We start from the raw sequence: 11370 nt of genomic DNA on the forward strand, positions 1-11370 counted from the left end.
GACTTGTTAATGGAATTTAATGTTCAGCGGTTGTCCCTTACAGTTAGTAGTATTACTGGAATACTAGTTAGTATGCGATGCATCCTATTAATAGTACATACTGTACGTACACGTGACGGATCTGTGATTTGCCCAAAGATCGGTGATTTGCCGAGCTGCACTACCCAATAGAATTCAAGAATTGATATGATTGGATTTCTACGTCTCATATTCAAATTTGGTGATGAATTGGTCCAGAAATAGATATTTAACCTAGTGGTATTTTACATGGGCGCGTGGATATTTGGCCATAGGGGTGGCCGCTGAGATGTATCTTGATTTTTGTATGTGACTCTTATCCGTATGTGATATCCGGAGGCAGTTGGGACCTTTAACCTCCCACTGCAGTGATAAAACGCATTAATTCGGTATATACAGATACAGTTAACGTTTTGGTTTTTGGGTTTAACTACATTAATTGTACGTTAAATAATAAAACCTCCACTCTTCGATTTGGCCAGTTGGAAGTTTTTAGATGACGTGCATCATATAAAGCCCCAAAAAAAGTGAGCTTGGCACTGCAACTTTTACGTCGAGATAATTTGAACTTCGCCGGATATGGAGGATTAAATGGAGCTCAAAATCGGCAGATCACAGATCCGTCACGTTATTTCGAAACGTATTTGAACCAGAAGCTAGTCTGTACCGGTGTGATTGTCGTCGTGAATGTCACCATCACACACACAATCAACATCATCACACTTGTCCTATTGTCGTGTTTTAAAAGTTGATGGGCTTGTCGTACGCAGCATTGCATGCTTCTTTGAACGCTTCACTCAACGTCGGGTGGGCGTGGCAAGTGCGCCCAATGTCTTCGGCGGACGCGCCGTATTCGATCCCGAGCACGCCTTCCGAGATCATTTCACCTGCGTTGGACGCAATGATGTGGATGCCGAGGATCTTGTCGTCGTCCTTGGCAGCCAGCACCTTGACGAACCCGTCGGTTTCGCCCACGGCGCGGGCGCGAGAGTTGGCCATCATAGGGAACTTGCCCACGTTGTACGCGACGTTGGCGGTCTTGAGCTCTTCCTCCGTCTTGCCAACACTCGCCACTTCGGGGAACGTGTAGATGACGCCAGGGATCGCGTCGTAGTTGACGTGGCCGTGCTTGCCGGCGATGGTTTCGACCACCGCGATGCCCTCCTCTTCGGCCTTGTGGGCCAGCATCGCGCCTTCAATCACGTCGCCGATCGCAAAGATGCCGTCGACATTTGTCTGGAAGTTGCTCAGGTTGACCTTGATGCGGCCAAACTTGTCGGTTTGGATGCCCATTTCTTCGAGCCCCAAGCCTGCCGTGAACGGACGGCGACCCGTGGCCACCAGCACGCAGTCGGCTTCAATCGTCGTGGCTTCCCCGCCCGCCGCCGGCTCCACCGTCAGCGTGACCACGTCGCCGTCGACCTTGGACGCAGTGACCTTTTGGCCCAGCTTGAACGTCATGCCTTGCTTGGTGAGCAACTTCTGGAACTCCTTGGTCACTTCGTGATCCATAGTGGGGCAGATCTTGTCGGCGTACTCGACCACAGTGATCTTGGACCCGAGACGGCCGTATACTGAGCCCATTTCGAGACCGATGACGCCACCGCCGACCACGACCAAGTGCTTGGGCACGCGCTTCAACGCCAACGCGCCCGTGGAGTCGATGATCTTGCCGCCTTCGTTGTCAACGGGGACGGGAGGCAGCGGGGTGACTTCGGAGCCCGTGGCAATGAGGATGTTCTTGGTGTTGACGGTTTGGTTGCCTCCGGCGTTCAACGCGACGCTCACTTGGCCCTTGGCCACGACCTTGCCGTAGCCCTTGATATAGTCGACCTTGTTCTTCTTGAACAACCCTTCGATCCCGCCGGTGAGGATCTTGACCGTCTTGTCCTTGGACTTCATCAGCTGGTCGAAGTCGATGCTCACGTTGTCCACCTTGATGCCCACGCTCTTAAAGTTGTGTTGCGCCGAGTGGTACAAGTGCGTGCCGTGCAACAACGCCTTGGAAGGAATGCACCCGACGTTCAAGCAAGTGCCTCCCAACGACCCACGGGATTCAATGCACGCCGTCTTCAAGCCCAACTGCGCGGCCTTGATCGCCGCGACGTACCCGCCAGGACCGCCGCCCACCACGACCACGTCGTACTCAGTGGCAGACGAGCTGAAAGAGGCCACCGCGGACGAGCGCGCCATGCGAAGTTTGTTAAGGGAGCGGAAGGCCAACATGATGAAGGGCAGGGAAAAATCTCTCAATGCGGTGCTTGCAGCCACTTGACATTGTGTTCACGCCACCGAGCGATCAAAATTATCTAGGTAAATGTATGATGGTGTTTTGATTTAAAACAATGTACCCCTTCTGAAACGTTGCGCCATCTGGCAACGTATAGTTCAAAAAAGTACATGTCGAAACGTTTTCGAATGGCTGAAAGTGTTTATAAAAGCATGGGGAGAACGCGTCAAATTGTGGTTATATTTATATTATTAGGTCAATACACGTTAAACACAGGTGAAACCAAGTTTGAAGTGCGTTTTATTGTTTTATCCCAGCGTCAAACTAAATGCAGTTTTCGTCCATTTCATCATTTCACGCACATGTAAAACCTCACCAGACGGCTTGCAAGCTTGCTTATATAGGTTTATTGTCTTTAGGATCGTCTCAATCCAATCGCTGAGTTTCTTCAACCCTTGAAAGTGAAGATGTCATCCCAAGCCACTACAGATAAAACAATAAAACGCATTAAACCCATGGATTGCCATGCGCCAATAATCCATGCGACGAGCTGATTGGTCCATAGCTAATAGACTGGCGATCCAATCGAGCATATTGAACATGAGCGACTCCGACTCCGACAGCGGCAGCAGCGGCGACGAGCAGGCGTTCTTCAAGCAGCCTGCCGCGCCCTCCTCCAAGAAAGCTCAGACGTCGTCGTCCAAGGCGAAGGTTGCCGAGGCCATCAACTCTGACGACGAATCTAGCTCAGACGATGATGAAGGTGCAGACGACTCGTCGGCACTCGACAAGGCCCAACTGGAAGAAGATGCGGCGGCCAAGACCCAGGCCACGGTGTACGTGGAAGGAATCTCGTACGACGCCGACGAGAGCGCACTGGTGACACATTTCGCCGACTGCGGCACCGTCAAGGAAGTCCGGCTGCCGCGATACCAGGACTCGGGCAAACCTCGCGGGTACGCCCATGTCGTTTTTGACTCGGACAAGGCGGTTTCCAAGGCGTTGGAGCTCGATGGCAAGTACATGATGAAGCGGTATCTGACCGTTCGACCTGCAGAAACCCCTCGTGGCATCGACCAAGGTATACGGTTCCTTCTGCACAAGGTCAGTTATTGATCGATTTTTCGTGTCTCTAGCGGTACAAAGTCGCAAACATGTCAAAGTGACCAAGGGCTGCCGCACCGTGTACATCAAACAATTGCCTTACGAAGTGGACGAAGACACTGTGAAAACTGCACTGGCGTAATAAGCAAATGTTCATTTTACCTACGTACATGCATTGACATGGAAATTTGTGGTGGTAGGTCATGTGGGGTCATCGTCAGCGTCCGCCTTCCTATGTGGGGCCACACCAAGAAACTCAAGGGATTTGGGTATGTCGAGTTTGCAGACGAAGCGTCCGCCGTGAATGCTGCCAAGCGCAGCGGCATGAAGGTAGTAGTCGTACTAGTATACGATCCCATTAGTATCGATTCTAAATCGATAGATTGGGAATCGAATGGTGCTGATTGATTTGGACACGGGCGCGCCCAAGGCAAGCTTTCGACAGACCAACGGACAGTACTGGAACAAGGGCGAAGAAGGCAAGGCCAGTTTGGCCAAACGAATGAACGACAAGGGCAAAAACAAACGGCTGGCGACTGAGGGGCGCGAAAACGTGAAAAAACACAAACGACCTACGTTGTAACCGACGTAATACTAATACTACTACTGTACTCCGACTAACATTAGTATTGCTTGTATTGTTAATTGACTTTGCTGGCTCACACATGAAGAGGAGGCGGTGTTCAACAATAGGTAGTTGCATTGTGATTGGAACGCTGGTAGCGTTACACTCGATAAATCTATCGTCGCGTTCCCTCTGCGTTGAATTCGGAATGGAACCACGGTGTCGATCTACCATACATTCCGTACAGAAATACAACGTTACCTCAAATAGAACTCGAGCGTTCTGTCGACTCATCGGACCACTCAAAGCATAAAGATTACTCCGGTATCATTCCAGTTTGGCCCAGGTGAAAAGACATGGATTCGAAATCGAATGAGCAGCACCAAATTGGCAGACAAGCGATATACGACCAATTAAAACCCAGAACACAATTCAAGTGGCCAATCAAATACTCCCTTCGACAAATTCTACATACAAATGTACTACGTAGTACAACGAATCGATCAGTATATTTGGCGAATCAGCACAAGAGTCCAAATTTTGGGTAAAACGACAACACCACTAACTGCGACTATATTGGTCACTCACCCCCTCCGTCCCAGAGTTCTGCGCGAGTTACACGACGACGTTAGCAAGGCAATATTGCTGGATAGTATTGGCAACCAACGACCCATTTGGTGCGTTTTCTTTGGCTGATGCGCGAGAAAGAACGTCACATCAACCAAATGTCCATTCTTCTCCGTAAGACCTGGCATAGGTGACCCCGTGTAAATGGCCTTGTTCCGCGGCCCACTCCTTCGCCCACGTCGTCCCACCTTTGGATCGATGGCAGTCTAACGTACAATATTCCCCATCGAGCTGTACATCCAAAACGTTGAGGCCAGTACAATTGTTCAGAGTTATCGGTTTGGCTAAATAGATCCTCATCAATTCCAAAGTCCAACTAACGTTACGCTACACAAGTAACTATATTGAAATGTCCATCATGACTTGACTACGCCCGATGTCATTCTGTGCGTGGCGAATCACAGTGAGTGTCTTGACAGTCCACTGTTGCTGAGAAGTCAACGGCAGATTTGAAGTGGATCGCCCCACTCTGCTCATGAGGGCCGTAGCGTTCGCTGAATGCTGAGGAAGGGAGCGAGAAGAAAGTGGCCGAGCATATATTATGTACCGTCGCTGACATCAAATAACACGTTACTAGTATATGCGATGACGGGTTGTTGCGTGTCGCTACGATTTGGTAACAAGGTCCTGTGAACTTCGTAACGATGGACAGCAGCAGCTGCACGCCTGGGTTCAAAGCCTTGTGGGAAGAAGCATCGGGTGTGTGTCGAATATGACGAGCGAAATGTGGCAACGAATGGACCAATGTTATCAAGTACTAGTAATGTTAGCATGTTAAAAAGCGCGCGAAATGCACTTCAACATGCATTGTCAACTACTGTAATATGATTGGTTCCAACTTGCGCAGTCTCTATTCGTTTTCACACTGTCGAAATTGACCAACGCGCTGAAGGGATGAAGTCGTTCACATGTGCGGCGATCCGGGACGGGGCCGTCTTTAGGGTGACACTGGAAGACGGCCAGCAAGTATTCGACCTCATGGATGCGATCAAGGAGAAATGGGGGTGTACATGTCCTCCGCATGAATTGTCGCTCTACCTGGCGAAGCAGGACACCAGCTGGATCAAGGCGACGCATCCCGAAGTCAAGATGCTGCGGTCTGACAAGGTTGGTGCCGAGGTCAAAGCGCTGTTAGAAAACGAAGCGATGCACCAAACGATGGAATCGGGTGCATTCGACCTCCCCAGCAACGACAGCGACGACATCCACGTGTTGGTGGCTGTCCGCACGAGATGGTTGACGTGTGCGATGGTCGGGCTCGGGACAATCATCTACATTGACATGCTCGATTACAAGACTGTCCTCGACCTGCAGAAGGCAATCAGCGAGAGACTAAACTTTGCATTGCATGCGGCTTGCATGGTCCTGTACGTGGCGAAGAAGGGCAGCAAATGGCTCGCCATCAACGACCTGAAGAAGGTCAAGTCGAGTGGAATGGCAACGTTCACGACTGCCGGTGGCCAACTGATGAAGCCGCGCACACGACTAGGTACTTACAACTTCCCCGGCGAGGTGGCGTACTACGAAGAAGACGGCGACGTCGACGACGTGCACGTGTTGGTGGTGTCCGTGCCGCCAGCCCGCGAAGTCGCTTCCAGCGCGACGCTTTCGTGTGTGACAATCGGAGTTGGGACACTATTTACCCTCAAGGTCCGTGACAGCATGAGCGTGGCCGACCCCGACGGAATGGTGCTCAAGACTGGAAATACACCTGGTGGAATCAAGTCCTTGATAACAAACGTGACCACCCTGGACAACACAACTCGATTGCGCACATTGAACTTCCCCGATAACGGCAGCAACGACATCCACGTGTTGGTAGCTGTCCGCAAGCGATTGTTGACGTGTGCGGTGGTCGGGGTCGGGACAATCTTTTCCGTCGACATGCGCGATCACAAGATGGTGGAAGACCTGCAGTACGCCATTCGCCAGAGTCAGAAGTTTGCATTTCCAGCGACCTCCCTGAACCTGTACGTTGCGAAGAAGGACAACACGTGGCTCACCATCCACGATGCCGACGTGAAGCTCGTGATGACTGGCAAGATTCCAAGTGGAATCAAAGCGATAACGACTGCAGGTGGCCAACTCATGGCGCTACATTTGCCACTTCATTCTTTCAACTTCCCTGGCGAAGTCGTTTACGCGGCAGGGGGCGACATCGATACCATACATGTGTTGGTGACGGTGCCGAAATCGCACCAAACGGCCTCCAACATGGCGATATCGTGTGTGGTGGTCGGAAGCGGCGTCAGCGTGGCAATTGTGAAAGACGAGCGCGACACCGTCGTGGACCTGAAGAAAGCCATCGCGGAGCGCATGGAGTTTCCATTTCCTGCGTTTCAATTGACGCGGTACGTTACGAACACGAACGACAGCGACTGGCTCCAGCGGAGTGACCGCGATGCAATCGAGCTGACGTGTGGAGAGATCCCCCCTGGAATCAAACAACTGATGTCGGACGAGGCCAAAATGGACTCCGAATCCATCTTGAGCGAATTTTACTTCGTCGACGACGAAGTGTCCATCGGAGATGACATCCACGTGTTTGTGGACCTGCCAGTGCATACAAAGGCCCATTACGCTAGTTTTGAAGTAGAGCTGGAAAACCCCGTCGTGGGGCGACCGGTCACGTCGATTTCATCGCCTTCTACCTGGCTTTGGCTGTCATGAGTGCTTTTGCCATTGAGGACTCTATTGTTGTCGAAAAAGGACGACTAGCGTTGAGGACGAACACTTGTTTGAAGCTGTCCTGCGCTAATACTGTACTGCACGCCTTGAGCAGCAAGCACCAACAGTAACAGTTAAAGTGTGTTTTCGTACCAATTCTTTGCTTCCTTCTTTGCCACATATTCCGCAGTTATGCGCGACACAGACACTTGTCCTCATATGGCTCTTGCCGCCTAGCTTGGAGCGGTTGTTAGCCTTGGTGCATGACGTGGTCAACGATGAATTCATTGTTTTCGCCCAGGTATGCCCACAACAACCTCAACGTTCTGGAGCATTTAAACCACCTGCACGCATCTATGTAACAGATCCTTGCATCTGTATCGGTCCTCTCGTTACCTTCCTCGTCATTCAGTGTCCGCCTTTCCCATCGAGCGGCGCGAGGCGGGCTTGATGGCTTATGAAGTTTGACTTCAACCTCGGTGTACGTGTCGCATTGACCACGGTGACGGGAGGACATTTGATTCTTGTGACATTCTACAAATTCTGACGACATACAGTATGGACGAACACAGACATTTGGAAGTTGTGATATTGCTACATATGCAGCAAACTGAGTGTGTCAGACGTTTAGACACCCTCATAGTTACAATGTCATCAACAATCACCTAACAGCGGTGAAGCAACCTCACTCGCAGTTAGTCATAAGATCAATATGAACACTGACTTTGAGATTACAATTTTTATCGTGTTCTGTTTGTGGCTATCATGCATGCAGCGAACACCACCAACTTTAATGAAGTTTGCACAAAATCAATTTACAGTTATGTGGAAATCGACGAGCTTGTATAGGTGTAATGATGTCAATATGATGGCCGAACAACTGCCATCCGTACAAGTGAACTATAGTGTACGACGCCCCATTGAAGTCCCATGTCCCTCAATTCGGCTTCTTTAATAACACACTGTACTTGCTTGACTTGTTGTCCCATCGATTGTCCAAGCAATCAAAAACATTGTTCATGTTCAGCAAATAGAGTGATCGTCAACGCTAGTCGTCCTTCTTCAACAACAATGGAGATGCTATCGACCCTGAGGACGATAGCATTGCCAACGCCAGACAGAAGCCAATGAAAGCGACGTCAACTCGCACTGCGAACATTGGAGTAGCTTATAGGCAATAGGAGGAGACGGCCTCGCGTCGCTCGATGAGAAAGGCGGAGTACACGCAGAATGATGAGGAAGGTAATAACAAGAGGACTGAGGCAAGGACTAGGCTATTTACATGGTGGAGAAACCGCCATGAAGGTTGAAAATATTATGGGCATACCTGGGGAAGTCAACGAATCCATATTTGACCATATCGTGCACCAAGTAAATTTCAGATCCATGCTGCGGCGTCGGCGCGACCAATCATGCGATGGCAGATCTATCACCTGTCTTGACACTGTGCGCGGCCACTGCAAGCTAGACGACAAGGGCCGTGTGAGGAGAAGGTGTCACTCACAACTGCGGAATATACTATTAATAGTATGGTACGGTAGGGAACAAGGAAATCGTGAGAAGTCGTTCATTAACGAAAAAATTACAGGAATTTTGAAATCAAACGTGAGCAATACTGTATCGCACTTCACCACATTTTGACGGGCTCTGATTGGTTCAAATTTTCACTTTCTGGATTCTTTTTCACACTTTTGAATTGGAAACCAACTGGAGAGATGAAGGCGTTCGAGTGTGCGGTCATCGGCAACGGGGATATCTTTGGCTATGGAATTGAAAGCAATCAGCGAGTAACCGATCTGAAGATTGCGATCAAGAAGTACATGGGGTTTAAGTGTGATTTGCATGAATTCACGCTTTTCCTGGCGCAGTCAAGCGACGGCAACTGGCTCAAGGCGACCGACCCTGATGTGCCGATGCTCAAAGCTGGCAAGATACCTCGTCGAATCAAGCAATTGATGACTCAAGACAACAAGATGGAGGAAGGAGCTCTATTGAGCACATTCAACCTCCCTGAAGGGAAGTTGAATGTCGGCGACATCCACATGCTGGTGGCCGGGGCTCATCGCGTAAAGATATTATGCGCGATCGTTGGGATCGACGACATCGTGCCAATGAAGATCGATGAGCGCGACTGCGTCGTGCACCTGAAGCAGGCGATCATGAAGTGCATGGAGTTTCGATTTCATTGGTCTGAGCTGAAGTTGTACGTCGCCAAGGTTAACGGCGCCTACTGGCTCCGGTCGAATAATCCTGGTGTGGCCAAGTTGAAGGCGGGTATGATCTCGAGTGAAATCAAGCGAATGATGACGGACGTGGCGGAGATGAAGGGGGAATATGAATTGAGCGAATTCCACTTCACAGACGACGACGAAAGGGCCCAGCGGACGACAAATCCATGTGATTGTGGACCTTCCAGCGCACGCCAAGGCCTATTACGCTCGAAACGCTCGAAACGCTCGATACGCTCGTACGTAGAGTTCATGTGCTGCTATTTGACCCAATGTCGAAGTAGGACAGGAAAAACCCGTGGTTGGGCAAGGGATCACGTCGATTTCATGGTCTACTGCCTGGCGTTGGCTGTTGACAATACTACCGCAGACTTGTTTGTCGCCAAAGGAGTAAGTTTAGCGTGAGGGGGCATACGCTTGTGTGATGTATTCGGAACATATTTCAATGAATTCTTTTTGCTGGAACGAGGATGTTTGAAGCGACAACAGAGTACTTTGAAAAAGAGAAGGCAAGTCTTCCACAATAATATGGCTACACTGCACTACCGAAACCCACTTGAACTACTACACGCTGCCCACACCGGTCAACCAACCTACTTTAATATTTGTTGTATTCCCCAGCAGCAACGACAGCAGAACACAGTTGAGGAGAGAGGCACTTCGCAAATTCGAAACTGACAGCGACATTTGTAGAGGGGCAAGTTGTCGAACAATCCAAGCCCCATCACATTGGCCGAAAGCTCGAACGGGTACAGTAGATTACTCCAGTAGTACTTACTACCTACCGGTAAGTAGGTACTGTATTACTACGTAGTACTACGAAGTACTAACTGTAAGCTTACCCTTAGAGGTTATGTACGAAATGTCATTTGACGTTAAAAGTAAATCATACTGTACTGGTACTTCATTACGAAGGATACGAAGTAACAACGCCCCAGATTGGTGCCTACATAGGGTACACAACTTACGCCTCTAAAAGCTGTCTGTCGTCCGGCCGAAATAGCACGTGAGAGTTCGCGAGCCTTTGCTGATGGCTCAAATGAACGAGTTTGATTCGATCCAGTAACGTTTGAGTAGACTGTGACAGTCGCAGTGTTGTCGCCATCCTTAAGAACGTTTGAAAAATCCGGATAATGATAGTAGTACTATTAATAGTCGTACTTTCTGGAACGTCGAGTTATATTTATTTACTTCGAAGTATTAATACATGTTAATACTATTATTAATAATAGTACTACGTAGTATTAGTAATACTACGTAGTATAACACTAGCGGAACATCAATTATTTTAAATAATTCGTGGGTTCGAAACTCCGATGAGATTCAGGTAATCCATTTTTTCAGTGAACCAACAAATTTAACAACTTTGAACGACGAGTCCTATGCAAATACAATATCAATCGCCCGTGTTTTGATGGATCTCAGAGCTATACTTGTACAGTGTAAGCATAAGATAGAGCAACTTTGCATTCTAAAGTATGCGCAGCAACGCCGATGGATCTAACATCCAAAACAGAGATACAGGTCAAAATTCAATGAATTTGCACTTTTCAACTCGTTGGAACTCGTTCTGCTCATCTTACCGTCAAATGCTACTCCTGGATCTCAAATGCAGTACGAAGAATGTAATGGTGTAAGGGCGTCGTCCAGTCGGCTTTACATTTCAAAATATAAGCTTAAGCATGGTTCCAAAAGATACAGGAGATTCAGTCAAGATCCATGATTTGACTTTTGGTGCATTTACAGTACATACTAGTGGTTCATATAAACTTGATCTTTGTATTGAAAAATAGTAGAATCTGAAAAATATGTTATTAATAGTACTACCGTATACCTTATGGATCAGTACCCATGATTTTGCCTTATCGAGTTGTACCCAAATTGCTGTATGGTGTCAATAAAGTACGATTTGGTGGTACCTTGGAAGGCTG

At 48.9% G+C, this 11370-nt stretch overlaps 4 protein-coding genes across 5 annotated transcripts; 3 read left to right on the forward strand and 1 right to left on the reverse strand.

Moving 5' to 3' along the window:
- Window positions 1-614: 614 nt before the first annotated feature.
- On the reverse strand, window positions 615-2269 carry H257_16541 (dihydrolipoyl dehydrogenase). Its single transcript, XM_009844994.1, has one exon. It carries the CDS (start codon window positions 2242-2244, stop codon window positions 760-762), a length of 1485 nt encoding a protein of 494 aa, XP_009843296.1. The 5' UTR covers window positions 2245-2269; the 3' UTR covers window positions 615-759.
- Window positions 2270-2821: 552 nt separating this feature from the next.
- On the forward strand, window positions 2822-3970 carry H257_16542. Of its 2 annotated transcripts, XM_009844996.1 has the most exons (4): window positions 2822-3329; window positions 3385-3490; window positions 3553-3682; window positions 3735-3970. In XM_009844996.1, exons 1-4 carry the CDS (start codon window positions 2849-2851, stop codon window positions 3933-3935), a joined length of 918 nt encoding a protein of 305 aa, XP_009843298.1. In that variant the 5' UTR covers window positions 2822-2848; the 3' UTR covers window positions 3936-3970. The 2 variants fall into 2 exon arrangements, with proteins under 2 accessions (XP_009843298.1, XP_009843297.1); XM_009844995.1 differs by having other exon boundaries at window positions 3553-3970.
- A 1468-nt stretch (window positions 3971-5438) lies between these two features.
- On the forward strand, window positions 5439-7214 carry H257_16543 (hypothetical protein; the record flags this gene model as incomplete). The annotated part of the gene is made up of 1 exon (XM_009844997.1): window positions 5439-7214. One exon carries the CDS (start codon window positions 5439-5441, stop codon window positions 7212-7214), a length of 1776 nt encoding a protein of 591 aa, XP_009843299.1.
- A 1704-nt stretch (window positions 7215-8918) lies between these two features.
- Window positions 8919-9904, forward strand: H257_16544 (hypothetical protein). Its single transcript, XM_009844998.1, has 2 exons — window positions 8919-9678; window positions 9724-9904. The coding sequence occupies exons 1-2, from the start codon at window positions 8927-8929 to the stop codon at window positions 9842-9844; spliced, it is 873 nt and encodes a 290-aa protein (XP_009843300.1). The 5' UTR covers window positions 8919-8926; the 3' UTR covers window positions 9845-9904.
- The last annotated feature ends 1466 nt before the right edge of the window (window positions 9905-11370 follow it).

The sequence above is a fragment of the Aphanomyces astaci genome (genome assembly GCF_000520075.1).
Source record: "Aphanomyces astaci strain APO3 unplaced genomic scaffold supercont1.88, whole genome shotgun sequence".
NCBI lineage: Eukaryota > Oomycota > Saprolegniomycetes > Saprolegniales > Verrucalvaceae > Aphanomyces > Aphanomyces astaci.